General features: G+C 34.6%; 1 protein-coding gene across 3 annotated transcripts in view; it reads right to left on the reverse strand.

The window, feature by feature from the left end:
- The window catches only part of Parg (poly(ADP-ribose) glycohydrolase), a 120,734-nt gene that overhangs the window by 18,476 nt on the left and 77,332 nt on the right, over positions 1-24,926 (reverse strand). For all 3 annotated transcript variants that reach the window (XM_047552605.1, XM_047552604.1, XM_047552606.1), the window contains exons 14-16: positions 12,495-12,573; positions 11,026-11,134; positions 2,736-2,841 (exon numbers count right to left, since the gene is read on the reverse strand). In XM_047552605.1, coding sequence (XP_047408561.1) covers positions 2,736-2,841; positions 11,026-11,134; positions 12,495-12,573 — 294 coding nt within the window. The remainder of the gene's footprint in view (positions 1-2,735; positions 2,842-11,025; positions 11,135-12,494; positions 12,574-24,926) is intronic.

Genomic DNA, 24,926 nt, shown 5'->3' on the forward strand with positions numbered 1-24,926 from the left:
GGTTGTAAGAATCTTAACCTAATTAGTGACTGAATCCCCTGACAGAGATTAACTGAGTGGTAACTAAAGTGGTAGAGTGTGGGTGAAGGAGGTGGGAATTGGGTGTGGCTTTGGGTACATATTTGTATCTGTCAGTGGAGTCGCTGTTTCCTGATCTCATGTGAGCTGCTTCCCTCTGCCACACACTCTGCCATGATGTTCAGCCTCACCTCAAGCCCCTAGGAATGGAGCCGGCCTTCTATAAACTAAGACTTCTGAAACTGTGAGCCCTCAAATAAACTTTTCTTCTTCCATAATTGTGCTGGTCAGATACTTAGTTACAGCAGCAAAAAAGCTGACTAAAACAACATGTTTGAAATCTTTCTGACATGATTGCAAGAATTGAGACTTGAAGGGGTGGGGGGGCGGTCTTTGTGCTGGGCCCCAAAGGCCCAAGCTTGGTAACAATGGTAAGGCTGTGATGTAGACTGATGCAGCCTTTCACAGTGCAATTTACAAGTTTCAAAATATAAAGGATACATATTCTTTGAATCATTAATGTTACTTCTAGGAATTTACCCTAAGAAGATAATTACACATAGCTTATATATAATTATATGCCATAGTGTTGCTTATAAGATAAAGGAAATAAATGAACTGTGTGAAATAAATTACATATGTACGTACAACAGAAATACTAGGTAGCCATTAAAAAATGTTAACAGGAGGTGGCAACTAGCTCCTAGCTACTAGGGAGGCTGAGGCCAAAGGATCACAAATTTGAAGCCTGCCTGTGCAAAACAGTGAGACCCCCATTGTGAGACCCCACTGAAGTAAGGAAAGAAAGGAGGAGTAAGGGAAGAAGTGAGGGAGGAAAAGCGAAAGGAAGGAAGTAAGAAAAGAAGGAAGGAAGGAAAGAAGGAAGGGGAAATGTTGAGAGTACATCTGTATTTGTTCATGTTAAAAATTATCCCTAAGACTGTAAGGTTTTCAAAATGTCAAATGGTCACACAGATTGTTAGTGATGTCTGAAGACAGTTGCCAAAATGTTAGCTATGGGTACACACTTACGGCATTTTTCCACATATTCAAAATGAATAATGGATGCATTTTATAAAATTATTCACTTTTTATTGTTGGAGGACAGTTACATTATGATAGACCCAAACTTCTATTCCCAAAGAGATGGATTTTATCTATATCTAGTTTGGTTATCAAGGTCAGCTAGTAGTTTATAAATTATATTATTGTTACATTGATAATTGTGATATTACAATTTGTCTGGTCTTTGTCTTAAGTTGCTAGCAGCAGCTTCAAAAATCCTTGGACATGTACAATCACAAAAATGGGAAGTTATACTCCATGTATGTATATATGTCAAAATACATTCTACTGCTGTGTAACTAAAAAGAACAAATAAACAAATTTTAAAACTCCTTGGAATTTCTTGAGTACTAGTGGCTTTGTTATGCTAACATTTAGAACTCCACTTCTAGGAGTAGGAATAGGGCTGGAGATCAAGTTTAAGCACTTGGTCAATGATTTAATCAATTATGCCTAGTAATGGGGCTCCCAAAACAACCCTGGATACCACAGCTCAGAAGAGTCTCCTACATGAACACATTTCATGTGCAGAGAAAGTAAAATACCCAGACACCATGGAGTCAAGTTGTCAAAGATCTGCATTCCCTCCCATACCTTGTATGTATCCTTTATAATAAAACAGTAATGTAAGTGTAGGACTTAAAAGTTCTATAAGTCATTCTAATAAATTATGAAATCTGAGGACCATAGGAACCTCCCATGCTGGTAGCTAGCTGGTGAGATGCTAGTGATCTGGGGACCCTGCTAAAACTTATGGCTACAGACTGAAGTGAAGATAGTTTTATAGAGGACCCTGTCCCTAATCTGTGGGTTCTGCACTAACTCCAGGTAGTCAGTGTCAGAATTGCACTATGGTATATACCCAGCTGGTTTCAGAACAGTTCAGCTGAAAGAGAATGGTAACCATCCTAAGTAATGATATAATACTATTTTCTCTAACCAGTGCTTTCAAAAGTAAAGCAAAAGTCACCATCTGGTAAAGGGTCAATAGTGGTTTTGTGATTTTTTTTTTTTTTTCACCACAAACAACAAAATACAATATGCAAAATGCTTATCCTTCCTGGGTACCCAAATGCCTCCTCATCTGTACCATTCATGCAGCTCTCCCGAGATACATTCCCACAACACTGTGCCGCTCTCTTAGAGCACACATCATTATGTGCTGCATTTGTTTATGCCTCTCTCTCACATGTGTAGTGGTGATTCCCAAAGCAAGGACCACATCTTTTATTCATCTTTTTATTCTCAGTACCAACCACAGTGCTCAGAACATGGCAGATGCCCCATCATTTTAGTCAAATAGCTCCTCCTGTAAAACATCTGTCCACAAAAGAAAGTGCTGCACTAGGTGCTTTGGTCTGAAACCTCAGTCTTTTTGAACTCTTTCCCCTAACCTTTCTATTTTCAACTAAATACCATGTCTGAGAGATCAAACAGATAAGCAAGCTCTACAAGTAAATAGCAAATTAAACTAAGAATTCCTTTAAATATAATAATTTATATAAAATATAACAATAATAAAAAAAGAGGATAGGGTCAAATATTCTTTTACTTAAGACTTTTGTAGTCTTAACATTAGAAATGTTGTTAAAGGACTAATTTTCTCCCTGGACAGAGCACATTAGTATCCTTCTGTAAAAGGATTTACTCACCTTTTAATCTAGCATCACCTCCAAAGGCACCACAACCCCAGTTTCCTGTGGCCACAGCAGAAAGATTCTCTGAAGGAACTCCAGGACGCAGAAATCCACAATAAGCCTGCAAGACAAAAGAAATATCACAGCACATGAGTGACCAGACAGTAACAGCATTTCTGACGAATGTACTAGGATCAGCATCCATTACCAAGCTTATGTTCTCTCTCCCTCATTTTTCTTTTTCTTCTTAGGGCTAAATTAGAGGGGGAAAACAAAGAAAGAGAAAAGCTTGGGATTGTACAAGGAAGAGAATGAGAAATGGCAGATGCTAATATTTATTTGTTTGAATGTTGGGCAAATCAAATCCCTTAAGCTAATACAAGATTACTTTCTGTTAGAAATACTGAGGTGCCGCAAGAAATCAAACACATGGTAGGAAGTGGGTCGGCAAGGCAAAACCTGTACTTCTGAAGAAGAGTGTGTCCCCAAAGGGAATCCAGTGGGTGAGCACACCTGGGTAGGCCGTCTGCCAGTTTTTATCCCTAACGAAGTACTGTTGCTTGCTTTGATACCAAGAGTTCGGGGGTACAATCTATGTGATTAGCTAATTTAAAATTGGGGAGGGCATGGAAAAGGGCTACAGTTGTGACTGGATACCTGTTAGGGAATTTAACATTCTGACCACAAGGTTTCCTAACTTAAGATAGCTCCATTATATGCATGAAACTTAGTTATAGTTAATTTGTGTTACATTATTTAACTTTGATAGAAAACATGAATCTTACAGTTTTTTTTTTTCCAACTCAAATAAATGTGATTATCAGAGATATTTCAAGAACTAATGGGATACCCAAGACAAACTATCAGGAAAGGTTCAAAAACTGTTTTCTTTGAAGGCTTTTGATGACCACTTCTGCAGCAAAGTAGATGGAGCTTCCTTAGCACACTCTTCCCCCGAGTTATTGGGACTAGGTTAGTGACTATGATTCAGTTTTAAATGTGTTTCTTGCCATGGGAATGCTCAACCAGGAACTAACAACTCTCTATAAAAGGGATTCCTAATTCTGATTATGAAAAAACCTTTAAGATTCCTTTCAGTCCTAGAATTCTCTAGTTTCACAGCTGTTTTAAGATAAAATATTATCTTAAAATAACCTGAAAATGCTGGCTAAGTATTAATTAAATTAACAGTTCATTTTGTACATGGAAGATCCCAGAGTTTATAGTTTCCACTTCTTGGTAGTCAGCTCAACCTTTCTGCCTTCTAGGGGTACTACTTTAAGAAGATAATGTAATAGCAAAACAAATCTTCCCTAGGTTCCCTCAGGTACCAAATAAAGCCTAAAATATAGCCTATGTATAAGAATAAACAAAATTAAAAGAATGAGAGAAAAACCAACAATAGAGAAAGATGCTTCGGTGAAATCCACATGTTGAGATACAGTAAATTATTCTCTGAAGTTTCCACAAAGGTATAAAAATTTATTTTACACACTGTCTGGATGGATTAACAAGGTTATTTCTTCCATCCTCTCCTAGGCTGTAAATCCTGACAGATATTAATTATAAGTTGGTACCAGATCATTATTCAATGCTGTGGTACAGAGCTTACACAAAAACTTACAAATTACTTGTATAATCAGATGCATGGAGCTTCTAAAAATCTCTTTCAGGTCAAAATATCAGACAGCTCCATTTGGTGGTGATGGGGACCAAGTTCTTGAATGATAAAGAATCTGGCATTATATGTATAACAGGGAAAACAAATCCTCTGTCAGAATAAACATAAATTTGCCATTCTTTCCTGTCATTTTTTTCTAGCTGCTTGGATACAGAGGAGTTCTTGGCCTCCTAGTTCATATTTTGCTTTATACTATCAGAATGGTTTTAGTTCCTCACTGCTGCCTCTAAATAACCAGGTTAAGTTTATTCTAATGAGCAAAACCAGCATAGTTTGGTAAACAAGTAAAAAACAAAAGGAAAAATTTGTAACTAGAATTAAAAACTAGAGAATAAACAGGAAGTAGTGAAAAATAGAAGGAAGCAAAGAAAATGGAAAAAAGACCAAAGAAAGCATGCGTAAAATTCCCAGGACTGAGCCCAGGAAAGGCACAGAACTCAGGAATGGCACAATTAAGTACATACACACTAACAACTCTGGTTTCAATATCAATTGTAGCAGGCCCAAGCAGATACACTAAAAGGATGTTTTTCATCATCCTGCAAATATATATTATATTGTTTGTCATTAAGATTAATAACTTAGGGCTAGAGTTGTGGCTCAGTGGTAGAGAGCTTGCCTAGCATGTATGAGGCACTGGGTTCCATTCTCAGCATCGCAGATAAATAAATAAAATAAAGGTCTACTGACAACTGAAAAAAGAAAGATCAATAAGTGAGTAATTATTATTCCTAGATTTGTTTATTCATAAAGTCAGTCTACCCCTGTGTTTAGCTTACATTAATACATAGTTGATGTTGATACTGATTTCTTGATGTTTTTAGTATTCTGTGATTTCTTAAAAATAAATATGATCTAGGGCTGGTGTTGTGGCTCAGTAGTAGAGCACATGCCTAGCATGTGTGAGGCACTAGTTCAATTCTCAGCTCCACATAAAAAAATAAAATAAAGGCATTATGTCCACCTACAACTAAAAACATTTTTAAAAAATCTCTAAAGAAATTTTTAAAAATATTATGTAAAAAGACCCTTAAGGATCTGTTGGAAGAGAATAAAGTAATATTACTAACCAGTCTTTAAGTTATCCTTAGACTCAGTAATAATAGTTTTGTAAATATCTTTAAAGAAACAGCAACTGTACAAAGATGTTTATTCCTACCTTACATATAAGAGAACATCTGGGACTAATTGTTCAAAAATAGGACAGTGGTTATAGAGTTAAATCAGTATATAAATCCAACAAACTTTATTTAATTACAAAGGTTTTTTAAAAGTATGAAAAATATTTATAATATAAAGTTAAATGAAAGAGGTAAAATAGAAAATTATAGGTTAATTTTTGAGTATATTTATATAAAACTAAATTTCATATGGAAAGACCAACAAAAAAAATGAAAACTATTTGAAAGATAGATAGTATTATAGATAATGTTTCTGTCTTTGAAATAGCTGTAACATCAATACATTGTCTTTGCTATTTTAAAATGTAATAAAATAAAAGTCTGTAGACCTTAGTTTTCTCATGTGCAATACTACAAATTAGATCAGTTATTTCATGGTACTGACTCTGTATGCTGAGAAACTTAAAGGAAAACTCACTGGAAAAGACACATTTTGAGCTAATATTCCTAAAAAGTAAAGTGACACATACTTTATAAGAGATCAGGTGTTGAACTTAAAGTATCAGAAGCAAGTACTGATTGGTTTTATTATCAAGCTTTCATTTAACAATAACCCCATTCCAAATTTGGATAATAAGAATCAATAAACAAATCAATTAAAAAGAATAACAGTGTCAATCCATTTTGTTCAATTTCTATTTTGGAAGGTCCCATGAAATATATTCGTTATGTAACCCTACCTAAACAAGTCTAACATAGCTAAGTACAACTTTTCACAGGTGATTTCCTTCTTCCCTTGCAGGTTATTTGCCACTTTTATAAGATGGAGTTATAAATTATTCCAAAGTCAAAGATAATTCTCCTCTAACAAGTCACCTCTAACATCTCCCATAGGACTAAACAGAGCTTTGCACTATCAGATACAGTGAGATGGATTCCTCCCTTTTAAAAACCTACTCCGCTTGCTGGTCATGATATGAATCGAATAGGAGTAGGGGTCTGGATGAAGCAGATCTTTTCCAGAGATACCAGAGCACTTTGTGGGACTGCCCTTTCAAATATCATCTGGTGAGTATTGCCTCAAAGTAACAAATAAGCCCTGAGAGCTCAGAGATTCCCAATGAATTCTGATGATGAAAACTAGAATTATGTTTTGTTCATTTAGAAAACTGTCATTTTTCTATTTGTCCTTACTTTCTCTTAGCAGGCAAAAAGACACACACACATGCATACAACATGCACACAAACATACACAAGTCATCTCTAAAATTGATTTAATACAGATTTCTGCTTTAAACAGTTTATAAAAAATGAAATAAAAAACATTATTTACTTCAAGTTGTATTGTCAGCTTATGTGAAATTCCTGTTACTTATATCAAAATTCATAAATCTATTTCAATAAGCAAATGTAACTAATAAGGGATGAAATGGTTAATTTAAAAGTCCAGAGTTATCTGGATTAATTTATTAAATTAAGCTGTCAAAAACACTTAGCAAAATCACTTGTTGTTTTTTCCTTTTTTAGTGAAAGAATTAGAAAACCAATTCTTTGATGAAAGAACAAATTTGGGGGGAATATGTCAGTAAATAAAAGAATAAACATTTTAAATTCTTTCCCTTATGCCAAGCCCTGAGCCAGGTGCTTTTTCAATGTTTGTTCATGTAGTAGCAGATTCAATTAATGCATGGTATTTCTTCATCTCATGGGAATTCAAGAATAGGTTGAGGGGAACCCTCAGATTTTCTTGAAAAAGTGTATCAAACAGAAAAGAATATTGAGAAAATGATTCAATGGGTACTTTGCTTACACTGGACGTTTATCATCAGAGAAGAAGGAGCAAGTGAGGCATAAGCTTGCTAATCAAAGGCAGGGAATTTTCTTAAAGATTTAAGATGAAACAAGGTAAAAAAATTCTAGAAGATCAGATCTAATTATAGTAATCTCTATGTGGGAGGATTTACATTTTTAAAAAGTGATCTGAGGCAAGGTGTGGTGCACACACACCTGTAATCCCAGCAGCCTGGGAGGTTGAGGCAGGAGAATCAAGAGTTCAAAGCCAGTCTCAGCAACTTAGCGAGGCACTAAGCAACTCAGTGAGACCGTGTCTTTAAATAAGTACAAAAACAAAACAAAAAAAGGGCTGGGGATATGGCTCAGTGTTTAAGTGTCCCTGAGTTCAATCCCTGGTACCAAAAAAAAAAAGTGATCTGAGGACTAGGGATGTAGCTCAGTGGTGGAGCATTTGCCTAAACATGTGTGAGACCCTAGGTTCAATCCCCAGCACTCCCAAAGAGAAAAAGAAAAGAAAAAAATTATCTAAAATCAGGGGAACCCAATTTAAGCCCTGGCTTGGTCACTGCCTAGCTTTTGCGACGTGGGGCTTAATCTACTGTCTCAAAATTGGCAATAAGAACAGTATCTCTGCCTCCAGGGGTATTTAGGATTAAGTCAGACAATGCATGTCTAGCAGGCAGTGGCGCACCAAGAGACCCAGTTACTTGGAAGTTAAGGCAGGAGACTCGCTTGAGCTCAGGAGCTCAAGGCTGGCGTGGGCAACACAGTGAGATTCCATTTTAAAAAACAAAGAAAGATCTGGGGTTGTAGCTCAGTGATAGAGCACTTGCCTATCACTCATGAGGCACTAGGTTCAATCCTCAGCACCACATAAATAAATGAATGAATAAATAAATAAATAAAAGGCATTGTGCCCATCTACAACTAAAAATAAAAAAATTAAAAAAAAAAAACACAAAGCAAAACAAAAAACCAGACAATGAATTTAAAATGCTAAGTGGAAGCACACGGTAAGTGATCATTTTATTGATTTTACTATTTTTACCAATATAATTTGAAAAAAGTTTCTACTTAAAATATTTGACTGAAAAGAATTTTTCATGAGTTGAAAATTAGACTTAACTGCATAAAGACATAAACAATAGCAGGCAAATACAGAATGGCATATGTTAAAAATCAACTCATCTCCATCAAATGCCTTCATCTGCTCTGCATCTGATTTGACACTGGACTTTTAGGCTTTATTTAACACTTGGGAATATTTAAGAAGTTAGCAATTTATAGTATTCTGAGTGCTTTAAGATAACGTACTCCTATAGTTTCTAAAAATGTTTGTCCTAAAAAAAGCTGTATTAGCATTGCCTACAGTTATTTGCTTAGTCACTGAGCAAGACATTTAACAAATTATTTTTGAGACATTCCTAATAAGGCAGGCAGTGTGCCAGACACTGTCTGACTTGAATGAAATAAAATTCCTCCTGTTGCCATGTTATTTAAAAATTCATTCTTTTGGACTGGGGTTGTAGCTCAATGGTAGAGTGCTTGCCTCACATATGTGATGCACTGGGTTCGATCCTTAGCACCACATAAATAAATAAAATAAAGGTACTGTGTCCATCTACAACTAAAAAAATTTTTTTAATTAAAAAAAGATTCATTCTTTATATATAAAGTGTGTCTCATAAGTATTCTGCATTCCACAGATAAATATTTTTCAAGGTTGGCAATGCTTACAACTAATAATGTTTTCATATAAACCAACATTTCACATCTTTAAAATTTCTGGTGTTTCTGAGGACAGGTAAACTCAATATTGGTGATACACAAGTTAATGCAGACAGCAACTACATTTGGTCAAAGGGAATTTAAAAAGACTCATTTAAGCCCAATGGTTACCCACCCACTTTTTTTTATTGGTGTTTGTACATAATGGTGGGATTTGTTGTTACATATTTGTACATGCACAAACTATAACAAGATAATTTGGTCAATATCACTCCAAAAGTTATCTTTTAAAAGATCATAATTGCAGATAATTTCTAAAAGTGAATGATCTAGCATCTACAGGAAGGCTTTATCCATAAAAGGGGAATATTTTAATTTCTGTTAATACACTGTACAACTTTAGTTAAAACACATTTTAGTCTTATCTTTCATATGGTTTTCTCCAAACCACATACCACTTAAGATAAATGTCCTCTAGCTTCAATGACCAAGTGACAAATTCCTGTATACATGTTTAAGACCTGATGAAACACTAAAAATAAACCTCATTCCACCTGATATGTTCTATCATAAAACACATAGAGGTTTGAAGACAATTGCTTTAAGACAAGAATTTGGAACAGTGAAAGCAGCCATATATTTATCCAGATTTTTTTCCCCTGTAATGCCAGGGATGAAACCCAGGGCCTTATTCATGCTAGGCAAATGCTCTACCACTGAGTTACATCCCTAGCCTCAAGCACATTTATCTTTAAAGTGTACCCAACTACTAGTAAAAGATACTCTTCAGTATAAGTAAATTTGACTTTCAGTGTCAGGCAGGAAAGAAATTTAGAAGTGCTAATACACTAAAGAGTATATCTGGGTAGATTTTCTGAGGAATTGCTATTTAAAAAAAAAATAAATGATGTCTATTTATAAACTCAACTTTGGAAGATAGTGCATTATTCTTCAAACTTTTTGAGATTCATCTGAAAACCCTAAAAATTACACTGATTTAGTAAATTAAATTTAAGAAAATATGGTCACCAATAAAGCAGATTCTCAAATTATCAAAATATAAGACAATATAACTAATTATATTCAAAATACCTGTAAGTTATAAGGGTAATAAAAGCCTATCTGAATTATTTGGTTGTATATATTCAGTTTGCTGTCATTATTAGAGATCTTTGTATAGGGACTGGCATATATAGCCACACAAAACCACAAACTTCATTATCTTCATAAATAATCTTATATAACCAAATCTTGCTCCTGGGAATCAAAAAATGACTTTTGGAATTGAGTTAGTCTCCTTGGCTATGAAAGTAATTTGAGGAACTAAAAAAATTTTAGCTGTTTTGGTAAGGCCCAAATTATAGAGAACAGAATCAGCACTACTGCATGATGGAATTTACTGTAGCCAACAGTTGTGAAAATCTGAACTAACAACAGATATGACTCATTTTACAATTCTATAATACAAGAGAAAGAAGAAAATGATTATACTAGGCAGCACTAAGCATAACAGAACATAGCAGTTTCCAATACAAATATGTTAAATTACCAAATAAAAAACTTATATCTGAATCTTATCAATAGAAAGAAAATTAACTCATTTGGTTTATTTGTTCTAATCCTGATAGGAAACTATATAAAGAAAATGTCATTGGATAGATCTGGAAAAAAAATTTCAGTGCCCATTCACTTCTACATGGTTTTACAATGTTCCAAAGCAGCTAAAAGTACTTGATAAGATAAATGCATGTGTGGAGTTTAACATCAAGCAACAGTGTATTGGGCAATATCACCCAGTAATCAAACAATTACAAAATGGAAAGTACATCTTGTACAAGCTGACAAAGCCATTAAATCAGGAGAGCTGTAGGCAGACATACTGACACTGCAAAAATGACCGGAAAGCATTAATTTCAGCATTAATAAAATGGCAGTAAGTAGATGACAGTTACCAGATGAACTAAGAAATAAGGTTACTGGCCTTGTTAAGCTCACGTCTCATTTTCTCAGGCACAAACTGATCGAGGTAGCGTCTGAAGTGAAGTGCATCAATGGCAACGATCTCCGTGCAGCGTCGCTGCCAGTCATCCCTGGGATAGGGCAAATAGGGGAGAAAGATGAGGAATAGGTAGAATCCTTCAGTCTTGCAAAAGTCAGGTTGTTGATTCAAACAAACTGTGACCACTGGTCTCAGTAAAGTGGGAGGGCAAGAAACCATTTTATATTTAGATTCAAAGGCACACACACATTGTGCACTGTGAAAAATCAAGAAACCATACATTATGGCATATTATATCATTTACAGTGAATCTCACAGGCAAAAGGATTTGGAGGCGAACAAAGGGAAGTTATGTCTTTCTTTTCCTCTAATACTGGAGATATGGCATTTGAAGCTCAAGCCTTCTTTGTTTTGTGGAATCTTCTCTGAATTACTGGTATGTAACACTACCACATATTGTCCAGGATATAATCCCAAGAAGTCAAGTATTACTATTGTACTTAATTGCTGACTGTAAGAAACTATTTTTTTAAAAAGACAAAACATCAAAGCAGACAATAACATGTCACTGGTGGAAGTAGGAATGACTAGTAGAGATGATAATTCTGAAAATGTATAAAATTCCAAATATTTCACCTCTTTAAAAACTTGCATAATTGGTTGCCAACCAACTTTTCATGTTAAAGAACAACAGAAGCCTTCATGTTAGTTTGTAAATAATTACCAGGAATAAATAAGTATTCACAAAGATAACTGTTTGTTACAACTATATACTTTAAACAAAATAAAATCAAAGAATCCAGAGGCTGGACTTGAATAAGTTTGTGGCACAGGTACGGTTACATAGGGCCATGGCTGATTCTCATTAAAAAACAAACAAAAAAATTCCCACAAGCTTTCAAGCACCATTTCTGCAAAAGATTACCCCTGATACACTACATAATTTGAAGGAGAAGCAAGGATGTCAAAGTGTGAGTACACTCTTAGCAGAAATAGGAGACAACAGCAGCAAAATTAACTGCAGGACCTGCTATCAACTGGCTTTGTGGCATTAGGCAAACTGTCCCAACACAGGTTTCCCTCCATCTACCTAATCTCAGAGAAATTAAGGATAACTTAAAAAAAAAAAAAGCCCAAAGCTCTAATTAGAGCCAATTCTAATTACGTTAGGATCTGGAAGTTAACCATTCCCAATTGGCAGCTTAGAGGTAAAGAACTGTAGAAAACTGTCTTCCTTGCATTTATTTTAGACTTTTGGTTTTTAATTTTCTCTGGTCTCCATTTGGTATACAGAAATGGTAATACTGTTTTAACTGCAACAAAACTGTAACACTGAATTTAAAAAGAAAGTTCAATTGTCTAAGAGTAAAAGAGACAAAGAGCACACTAGAGTCAAGCCCACACTCCTTCACTTTCAGTCATGCAATATTCAAGTCAGAAACAAGACTCACCTTTCACTCCCATCCTCATGGCTCCGGGCCCAACGGTATGTTTCAGCATAACCAATGTATTCACTGTACTGTTCAGTACCTGAAACAAATAATTTGTTACTATTCACTTGATACTCAACAGTGAAAACATTTCACCTTAAAACCACAACAAGGCAAGAAATACCATTCTCATCACTTATATTCACCACTGTATTTGAGGGGTCCCCCAGGCAGTGCAATAAAGAGAAGAAATAAAAGGCATAAAAAATATTAAAAACAAAAACAAGAGTGTAGCTCAATGGCAGAACATAGGCTTAGCATGCACAAGGTCCTGGGTTAAATCCTTAGCACCAAAGGAAAAAAAAGTTAAAATGTTCCAATTTGCAGATGCAGTGATTGTTTATACAGCAAATCCTAAGAAATTACTGAAATAAAGAGAGGGTGTGTGGAGGGGAATTAAAACAAAATAAGCAAAATTTAATAAAATCAGTAAATTTAATAAAATTAAATAAAATTTTTATTTATTAAAATCAAAGGTAGTAGAGTTTCAAGATGGCAGATTAGAGGAGGGCTGCACTCCATGTCGCCCCAGGACTCAGGATTCAAGAAGAGGAGGTACTGAGAGACTCGGGACCAGCTCAGAGGCGCCGGTCAGTCTTCCCGGATGAGCGAGGACCCCCGGCCGGGGCAATAGTTCCAGATGGCAGGGACCATCACGGAGGAGAGTTGCCTGGTGAGGCTTCCCTGCCGGGTGAGTCTTCCCCACCGGGGCAGTAGAACCAAAGACCCAGGCCCAGACCAGCCAGGCTCCAGTCCGCAGTCTAGCGCCCCTTCAGCTGACCATCCGTCAACACGTGGAGGTGCCTCTGCCCACGAGCAGGGAATATACCCAACCTGGAGGCCACCACTCCTAAAGGGGCAGCTTCCTTTGTGGATTACTACATTATCAAGTTCCTCCAAGACTTCAGGCTACTAAAGGCTAGGAGGTGAGTTATTGGAAACCTACAGAACACTATAAGTCAAGAGGGGAAAACTGTAATATCTCAGATTTTTACATACTAGAGGGGAAGATACCTGAGCAATATGAGAAAACAAGGGAAGAAAATGTCCCAAACAAACCTAGATGCTACATTAATAAAATTCAATGACAGCATGGCAGAAGAAATGTCAGAAAGGGAGTTCAGAATGTACATAATTAAAATGATAAGAGAAGCAAATGATGAGATGAGAAGCAAATGCAGGCACTGAATAATCGTACCAATCAACAGTTAGAAGAGCAATTGAGGGAAGCAAAAGATCATTTCAATAAAGAGATAGAGATTCTGGAAAAAAAAAAAAAAACAACCTAACAAATCCTTGAAATGAAGGAAACAATAAACCAAATTAAATACTCCATAGAAAGCATAACCAATAGGATAGAACACCAGGAAGACAGAACCTCAGATATTGAAGACAAAATATTTAATCTTGAAAACAAAGATGACCAAAAAGAGAAGATGGTAAGAAATCATGAACAGAATCCACAAGAATTATGGGATATCATGAAAAGGCCAAATTTAAGAATTATTGGGATTAAGGAAGCACAGAGTAACAAACCAAAAGAATGAACAATTTATTCAATGAAATAATATCAGAAAATTGCCCAAATCTGAAGAATGAAATGGAAAATCAAGTATAAGAGGCTTACAGGACTCCAAATATACAAAATTACAACAGACCCACACCAAGGCACATTATAATGAAAAATACCTAACATACAAAATAAAGATAGAATTTTAAAGGCTACAAGAGAAAAAAAATCAAACTGCATTCAGGGGAAACCATTACGGATATCAGCAGATTTTTCAACCCAAACCGGATAAGCTAGAAGGGCCTGGAACAACATTTTTCAAACTCTGAAAGAAAATGGATGCCAATCAAGAATCTTATACCCCAGCAAAACTTACCTTCAGATTTGGCGACAAAATAAAATCCTTCCATGATAAACAAAAACTAAAAGAATTTACAAATAGAAAGTCGACCCTACAGAACATTCTCAGCAAAATATTCCATGAGGAAGAGATGAAAAACAACAATGTAAATCACCAAAGGGAAGAACTACTCTAAAGGAATAGCCAAATAAAGGAGAAACTAAGTCATGTTAAAAAAACAAAACTAAGCCAAATGACTGGGAATACAAATCATATCTCAGTAATAACCCTGAATGTTAATGGATGAACTCATCAATCAAAAGACATAGACTGGCAGACTGGATTAAAAAGAAAGACCCAACAATATGCTGCCTTCAAGAGGCTCATCTCATACAAAGAGATACCCACAAACTAAAGGTGAAAGGATGGGGAAAAACATACCACGTACATGGACTTAGCAAAAAAGCCGGAGTATCCATTCTCATATCAGATAAAGCAGATTCAAGCCAAAAGTAGTTAGAAGGGATAAAGAAGGACATTTCATACTGCTTAAGGGAAGCATAGATCAGCAAGACATAACAGTCATAAACATCTATGCCCCAAACAGTGGCTCATCCATGTAGGTCAAACAAATCCTTCTCAATTTCGGAAACCAAATAGACCATAACACAATAATACTATGTGATTTTAACACGCCTCTCTCACCACTGGACAGATCTTCCAAACAAAAATTGAACAAAGAAACCATAGATCTCAATAACACAATCAATAATTTAGACTTAATGAACATTTATAGAATATACCATCCAACCAAGAGCGAATACACTTTCTTCTCAGCAGAACATGGATCCTTTTCTAAAATAGACCATATATTATGCCACAAAGCTACTGTTAGCAAATACAAGAAGATAGAGACACTACCTTGTATTCTATCAGATCATAATGGATTGAAGTTAGAAATAAATGAAAGAGTAAAAAACAGAAACTACTCCAACACCTGGATATTAAACAATATGCTATTATATGATGAATGAATAACAGAAGATATTAGGAAGGAAATTAAAAAATTCTTAGAGGTAAATGAGAACAAAGAAACATCATATCAAAATCTCTGGGACACTATGAAAGCAGTACTTAGAGGAAAATTTATTACATGGAGCGCATTTAATAAAAGAAGTAAAACTCAACAAATAAATGACCTAACACTACAGTTCAAAGCCCTAGAAAATGAAAAACAGACCAACACCAAAAGTAGTAGAAGACAGGAAATAGTTAAACTCAGAGCTGAAATTAATGAAATTGAAACAAAAGAAACAATACAAAAAATTGACACAATAAATAGTTGGTTCTTCGAAAAAATAAACAAAATTGATAAACCATCAGCCACACTAACAAAGAGAAGACGAGAGAAAACCCAAATCACTAAAATTCGGAATGAACAAGGAAAAATCACAACAGACACGACTGAAATACAAAACATAATTAGAAGCTATTTTGAAAATCTATACTCCAACAAAAAAGAAAATTTCGAAGACATCATCAGGTTTCTAGAGACATATGAATTGCCTAAACTGAACGAGGAGGACATACACAATTTAAATAGACCAATTTCAAGTAATGAAATAGAAGTCATCAAAAGCCTACCACATAGAAAAGTCCAGGACCAGATGGGTTCTCAGACGAGTTCTACAAAACCTTTAAAGAAGAGTTCATTCCAATACTCCTCAAAGTATTCCATGAAATAGAAGAGGAGGGAACCCTCCCAAACTCATTCTATGAAGTCAATATTACCCTGATACCTAAACCACACAGAGACACAACGAGGAAAGAAAATTTCAGACCAATATCCTTAATGAACATCGACGCAAAAATTCTCAACAAAATTTTAGCAAATCGCATACAAAAACACATTAAAAAGATAGTGCACCATGATCAAGTGGGTTTCATCCCAGGGATGCAAGGTTGGTTCAACATCAGGAAATCAATAAATGTCATTCACCATATCAATAGACTTAAAGTCAAAAATCACATGATTATTTCAATAGATGCAGAAAAAGCATTTGATAAAATACAGCACCCCTTCATGCTCAAAAACACTAGAAAAAATAGGGATAGTGGGAACATTCCCTAACATTGTAAAGGCCATCTATGCTAAGCCCGTGGTTAATATCATTCTAAATTGTGAAAAACTGAAAGCATTCCCCCTAAACACTGGAACTAGGCAGGGATGTCCCCTTTCACCACTTCTATTCAATATCATCCTTGAAACTCTAGCCAGAGCAATTAGACAGACCAAAGAAATTAAAGGGATACGAACAGGAAAAGAAGAACTCAAACTATTCCTATTTGCTGATGATATGATTATATACTTAGAGGAACCAGGAAATTCCACCAGAAAACTTTTAGAACTCATAAGTGTATTCAGTAAAGTAGCAGGATATAAAATCAATGCTCATAAATCTAATGCATTTTTATACATAAGTGATGAATCTTTGGAAAGAAAAATTAGGAAAACTACCCCATTCACAATAGCATCGAAAAAAAATAAAATACTTGGGAATCAATCTAACAAAAGAGGTGAAAGACCTCTACAATGAGAACTACAGAACACTAAAGAAAGAAATTAAAGAAAACCTTAGAAGATGGAAAGATCTCCCATGTTCTTGGATAGGAAGAATTAATATTGTCAAAATGGCCATACTACCAAAAGTGCTATACAGATTCAATGCAATTCCAATTAAAATCCCAATGATGTACCTTACAGAAATAGAGCAAGCAATCATGAAATTCATCTGGAAGAATAAGAAACCCAGAATAGCTAAAGCAATCCTTCGCAGGAAAAATGAAGCTGGGGGTATCTCAATACCAGAACTTCAACTGTACTACAAAGCAATAGTAACAAAAACGGCATGGTATTGGTACCAAAATAGACAGGTAGATCAATGGTACAGAATAGAGGACACGGACACAAACCCAAATAAATACAATTTTCTCATACTAGACAAAGGGGCCAAAAATATGCAATGGAGAAAAGATAGCCTCTTCAACAAATGGTGCTGGGAGAATTGGAAATCCATATGCAACAGAATGAAACTAAACCCATATCTCTCACCATGCACAAAACTAAACTCAAAATGGATTAAGGATCTCGGAATCAGACCAGAGACCTTGCATCTTATAGAAGAAAAAGTAGGTCCAGAGCTTCAACATGTCGGCTTAGGACCAGACTTCCTCAACAGGACTCCCATAGCACAAGAAATAAAAGCAAGAATCAATAACTGGGATAGATTCAAACTAAAAAGCTTTCTCTCAGCAAAGGAAACTATCAGCAACGCGAAGAAAGAGCCTGCAGAGTGGGAGAAAATCTTTGCCAATCATACTTCAGATAGAGCACTAATTTCTAGAATCTATAAAGAATTCAAAAAACTCTACACCAAGAATACAAATAATCCAATCAACAAATGGGCTAAGGAAATGAACAGACACTTCACAGAAGAAGATGTACAAGCAATCAACAGATATATGAAAAAATGTTCAACATCTCTAGTAATAAGAGAAATGCAAATCAAAAAACTACCCTAAGATTCCATCTCACCCCAAATGGAATGGTGATTATCAAGAATACAAGCAACTGTTGGCGAGGATGTGGGGAAAAAGTACACTCATACATTGCTGGTGGGGTTGCAAATTAGTGCAGCCACTCTGGAAAGCAGTGTGGAGATTCCTTAGAAAACCTGGAATGGAACCACCATTTGACCCAGTTATCCCACTCCTTGGCCTATTCCCAAAGGACTTAAAATCAGCATACTACAGTGATGCAGCAGCCACATCAATGTTCATGGCTGCTCATTTTACAATAGCCAGATTGTGGAACCAACCTAGATGCCCTTCAATAGATGAATGGATAAAGAAACTGTGATATATATATATATATATATATATATATATATATATATATGATACACACACACACACACACACACACACACACAATGGAATTATTACTCAGCCATAAAGAATAATAAAATTATGGCATTTGCAGGCAAATGGATAAGTTGGAGAATATCATGCTAAGTGAGATAAGCCAATCCCAAAAAACCAAAGGACGAATCATCTTGCTGATAAGCAGATGATGATACATAATGGGAGGTGTGAGCGAGGCAAGAATGGAGGAAGGATGGACTTGGAAAACAAGGGGTGGGAGGGGTGGGGGGAAAGAAAAATAATAGAATGAATCAAATGTCATTACCCTATGTATATGTATGATTACACAAATGGTACGCCTCTACTTCATGTACAACCGAGAAACAAGTTGTACCCCATTTGTTTACAATTTAAAAAAAATAAAACATGGTACATACATAAAAAAATAAAGAAAATCAAAGGTATGTCTGTATATGTAGCAATAAACAATGGGAAATAAAACTATTCAAAAATCATTAAATATGTCAAAAAATATCTAGAAGTAAATACAATGGATGAAGAAGACACAACTGAGAGAAAAAGACCCAAATAAAAGATGTATATTCCCAAGAGCCTAAATAAAGGTGTATTCCTCCTTTATTTAGGTCTTTGTTTTTTATTTAGGTTCTTGGGATAGAAGACTCAATATTGTTATAATTAATTTTTGAACTATAGATTCCTCAGTCCTAATGATAATCCCAAAAGACTTTTAAAATAGTAAACGAGAAGAAATTTAGGTCTATCCTAATATTTTTACAGAAAAGACAACCCATGTGGAAATGGGTGATTTTCCCAACAAATATTATCAGAGTAAGTATACATTCATACAAAACAAAATAAACCTCAACTGCTACTTTACATTGTGAATGAAAATGATTTTGAGATGAATCACAAAAATAAACATAAAAATTATAAAACTTCCAAAAGAAAACACAGAAGAGTTTTATTATATTGGAGATAAATACTTCTTAGAATGGATAAAGAAAACAATGACCATGAAATTTACCCAAAGCAATAACAACAACAAAATCCCCCAAAATCAACCCCATCCCTCCATAAGAACCCCAAACAAAAACTACAATGGAGCAAAATTACATAATTCTGGCCATGTAAAGACCAATAAGAAAATGGGTAGGCAAGACTTTAGGAAAAACATTGACATAACTAGTGTCTATCAAAGAACTTATATTTAGAATACTGAAGAACTCTCATGAATTAATAAAAACACAACTCAGTTTAGAAAAATGGGCAGAAGATTTGAACATACACTATACACAACTAACAACCACATGAAACACAGTAACATTATTACAGTGTAACATTAAAACCACAGTGAGATACCACTATAAACTGAAAGAATGACTGAAAAAAAAAAAAAAAAAAAGACAACACTAAATTTTGGCCAGGATGTAGAACAAGTAGAAATCAGGCACTGCTCAAAGAACTTAAAATGGCACAATGATTTTGGAAATCAGGCAATTTCTTACAAAATTAAATATATATCCACTCTTTAACTTATAAATTACGTTCTTAGGTATTTAGAAATTGCCAATGGAAATTAAAAATAAATGCCAACAAAAACAACCTAGAAAAATGTTCTTAGCAGGTTAATTCACAATAGCCTTTTATCAGTCAGGGTTCAACCAGAGAACTACAACCAGTAGGATATATATATGAAGAGATTTATTAAAGGAGTTGCGTTACATAGTGAGAACTGACTAGGCAGGTTCAGTAGGAAGGCTAGTACTCAGACATGGACTGCTGTCCACAGTAAGAATTTCTTTTTGGGGGAAAGTCTTAGCTTTGTTCTTTAGGCTTTTGAACTGACTGAATTTGGTTTGCCTAGATTATTGCAAATAATCTCCCTTTTTAAATGTCAACTGCTTGTGGACTTTAATCACATCTACAAAATATCTTAACAACAATACCTAGATTAGTGTTTGAATACATGGGGGCTGGAACCTATCCAACCTGACATATAAAAAAGACTATCACAAATCTAAAAGTAGAAATGATCCAAATGTTCATCAATAGAAAATGAGCAAAACATAATCTTACAGAGGAATTATACTTTTAGTAATAAAGGATAAAATCACTGATGTACTCAAATCCATAGATGAATCTCACATAACACTTTATACAGAGAGCAAAAAAAAAAAGATAAAAGAGTATATACTGTAGAAATCTATATATATATATATGAAGTTCTAAAAAAGACAAGACTAATTTATGAAAAAATAAAAATTGTGGTTGTTTCTGGTACTAGCATGGGGATTGATCAGAAACGGGCTCAAGGAAACTATGACTGGATGAACATGTTATTCTATGTCTTGATAGGAGTGTGGGATGAAAAGGGCAATATTTATTTGACAACTTACCACAATACACACTTAACATTACATATTTCACTGTGTGTAAATTTTACTTAAAAAGAGAAAGAAAAAGAAAAAAGAAAATGAAAAGAATTATAAACAAATACCAAATTCCACTAAGGTTTGCTTTTACAGTGGCATGGTTTAGTAGTTCTGAAACCACCTAAATGAATAAGAAAAATCTAATTAAGAAAAACATTGGGCAAATTCAAAATGAGGGGCATTCTACAAAATAATTGGCTTATATGCTTTAGAAATATCAAGGTGGACAAACACAAGGAAAGGTTGAAAAACTGCTCCAGGGACTATAAATTATTAATATTTGTGTCTACTTTAGCATTTTATAATGCAAGAGTATAAAAGCAGTTGAGTAAGTTCTTGCCTAATAAACATAATTAATGAGCAAAACAGAAAGAGCACTGTACTAACTGAGATTAGAATAATGAGGCCAGGTATACTTAATCTGTAGGTACTATATAATTGAACCAAATACAAAAACTCACTTCTAAAAGGATAACATGGTAAAGAGTGACAGATTGAGATTAGGACACAGGAGAGATTTAATCTTTACTAGCCAGGAGACCTTGGATAACCAAACCTCAATGGGTTTCATCATGTGAAATGCAGGGTTATAAATAATTCTTTTTACCTCACAGAGTTGCTTAGAAAATCAAATAGGACAAGCTAAAAATCCTTCTAAAGCAGTCAGTGTTGACGTCAATAGATTTTAACTTTGTTAGGGGGTAGAGAAAACAAAGATATTTGACTCTTATAAATAAAGGGGATTAAAAGTGACCAGTTTTACTGGTCTGAAAGGAACCAAGAGACCAGGAACGCTCTAGTTCTGTTATGTTTTCCACTTTGGAGTAGACAATTCTCATTTTGCTTATTCATAAACACACACATACACACATACACCCCTGCCTAATCTGATCTCTTGACTATTAAAACAAACACCTGTCCTGTCTTCTGAAAAGGAAGCAGCTGAAAAATATAAAATAGCAATTATCATGTTTCTACTTCAAGTAAGGACAGCTTTCAGTTTTCTTGAGAGAAACCAGGTTAGATTTATCTTCTTTGGGTATAAGAAATTAAAAAATACACATACAAATGCTTTTGCTTTAAACAAATTAAATCCTGGGTTTCTATAGTGACAATTTTCACAATTATATTGATTGTTTTGAAAAATGGATGCCATTAATGTGCTTTAAATTCAAATTTATTAATAAACTACTATGAAAATGTAAAGGCAAACATTTAGTGGTAAAAGCAAACAAAACATAACGAATGGTCTTTTTGATAGCTCTCTCTAGGGATGGTCTGTAGGACTTTACAGTTAAGGAAGACCTTCACTTAAGGAAATATCTAGAAGAAACCCATTAAAATTCTCATCAAGAGTTTATGACAGTTTTATGAGTTTTTAGATTTAGTAAGAAACATTCTTATTTTCTCTTTTTAGGAATAAAACTTTGTAATGAACAGAGAAAAATATTTGAAGATAAAAATTTCTACCTACCAATTGATGTGCCTTAGAAAGATTTATATAAAAGTCATCTACTCAATTTTCATTAGCATCACTCATACAATGGTGATTATGCAGTAAATAGAAGAGTCTTGCCTTTAGTCCTCCTGATTAATAAAAATGAAAAAAAAAAAAAAACAAGTACAGACATGTTTGATTCCAAACATTTCTGAAAAACTCCCACTGAATTTGGATCTTTTCCCAAAGAGCTGGTGTCATTTAGCAAAATGCTATTTCTGTAGTGACAGGTGCCCTCAGCATTGCACCTTTATAAGAAGATGGCACAGTATTACGAGCAAGGGTGTCTACGTACAGTCATTTCTATCAGTTCTGCTGATACTCAGAAAAAACATAAGGAACTGTAATGTCTGGGATAATTTGATTAACTGCAGGGCAGATTTTATGTTAAATATACTATTCCTCTGCTCAGAAAGTTTCATGTATAGGCAGGCACCTGCTTTGTGTGCTCACCAAATAGAAACAACAACAAAAACCCCTTAGAGCCCTTTAGTATTGACCCATTTGTTGGACATTGTGGAGAAACATATGACAGAGGGGAAGAAAAGAAAAGGTAAGACTGGAGTTTTATTTAGTTCCCTTTACCTATACTTATCAAAAGGTTTTAACTTATGGCTTGCCCCAGGGAGGATCACAGCAAATAGAGGGATAACACTGTATAAAAGTATTTGCCTGTTTGCATGACCTGTTTCATATTCATTTAAAAGTCTGATGGCAACCAGATGTCCCACAATGATGATAAATTTAATTTATTTCCAATTTCTCAACCTCTTCTACAGATTCAGGCAGCATACTCACAGCCATTAGCTCACTGAGCCTGTATGCATCATTGAAGGAATGGAATTGATCAGGCAGATAGATGCAGCGCATGGTTAAGAATCTCCTAAGAAGGGAGATGGCAGAAATCCAGACATCGAATAGATGATGAAATGGCCATTTCCATTAAGGGAACATCACATCACAGATATTAATTAGGAGGCTCTATAATAAAGTTAAGTGGAAGTGGGAAAAAAACACTGAGTTAAAAGTCACCCCAAATGTCCTTAATTACAGATCTGAAGGTAAGCCATGGGTCTGCAATTTTCCATTCATTTTACAAAGGCTATAGGTAAGTTAAAGACTAGAGTTAACCCCCAAGTAATCTGTTTTCAGACTGCAGGCAAACTATCTTTAAAAACAAACTATCTTAAAAAAAATTCCCAGGGAATTTCCCCCTTTATTTATAGTTACATTAATGGCAGATGACAAAGGGTCTCCTACTACTACTGTAAGTGAAATGAAGCACATAAAACAAAGTAGCTCTTAGTATAACTCCCAGCATTTTACCAAGATTTTATTTCAAGGATATAAATTCATCTTAAAAACTAGTGGGATATTTTGTTCTGGGTCTTCAGTTCAAATCCAATTTAACTGCTAAAAATTTTAAATCTTTTAAAGTATTATTTGTATACCCAAATGATGATAGTCACATTCCTGACCTTCACAGATCCCTGAGTATAGGGTAAATAGGAAAGACAGTGGAATCAATCTAACTTTCCTATGTACATATATGAATATAGCACAGTGAACTTCAACATCATGTATATCCACATGACTGGGATCCTAATTAATAAAATATATTCCATGTTTGTATAAATAAAAAGATTCTACTAGCATGTACAACTAAAAACAAAAACAAAAAAAGAAATATGGATAAGCTAAAATTTATTATAATTTTAAAAATTGGGATAAATTTTCATATCACAAAGTTTACCCTTTTAAAGAATATAATTCACTGGATGTTGGTATATTGACATCTTCCCTCAAAGAAATCCCTTTAGCCATTATTCCCTATTTCCACTTCTCTTTAACCATTTCAAACAATTATCCACTTTCTATCTCTATGTAATATAACTGGAATCATACAATATATGTTTTTTTGTGTTTGACTTCTTTTACTTAGCAAGTTTTCAAGATTCATCTATGATATAATAAACAGAAAGTTCTGCATCCATACAATGGATATTATTTAGCCATAAGAAAGAATAAAATCAATTTGCTTTTTTTTAAAAAAAGAAGTATTTAGTTGCCCAACGATGGATTTATACCAGTTTTTTTTTTTCATTTTTTTGTTTTGTAATCTTTTGCACTCTCATTTCCCACAGTATTTCCCATAACTGTACCCTTTCTATGTGCTTACATGAAAACCAACACAAACAGCCAAATGACCAATATGTGAGTTGAGGCAATGCTGAGAACAAAAAGGGTCTGTGTCTGCTCTGTCTGTCTTTCTCTCCATTTCACTACAATTTGGATCACCACTCAGAATTGTGGATGAAATACTTCAAGTCATTTTCATATGGCTAACTAGGGTTCCATCCAAGAAGAAATCCTTTGCCAACCTTCCAATTCTAATTTCCTACATAAACTCAGACAATTAACAACTTTATTTTTTGCCTTACCTCAGCAAAATGGCAGAATTACAAGGATAGGAATTAACACAGAATGTTTAATTGAAGCAAAATAACTCATTGAAAGCCCCTTTACTAAGAGTAGTCACAAAAGATAAGGAGACATCAACGAAAATGATAAAGTAAAAACCTTTGCAAATTCTCCCCTCTATAAAAGCAATAAGAACACTGAGAGAATCATAGTGAAAATAAACTGTAGAAATAAACTAAAGGCTTAA

This window comes from Sciurus carolinensis, chromosome 5, assembly GCF_902686445.1.
Source record: "Sciurus carolinensis chromosome 5, mSciCar1.2, whole genome shotgun sequence".
NCBI classification, from domain to species: domain Eukaryota; kingdom Metazoa; phylum Chordata; class Mammalia; order Rodentia; family Sciuridae; genus Sciurus; species Sciurus carolinensis.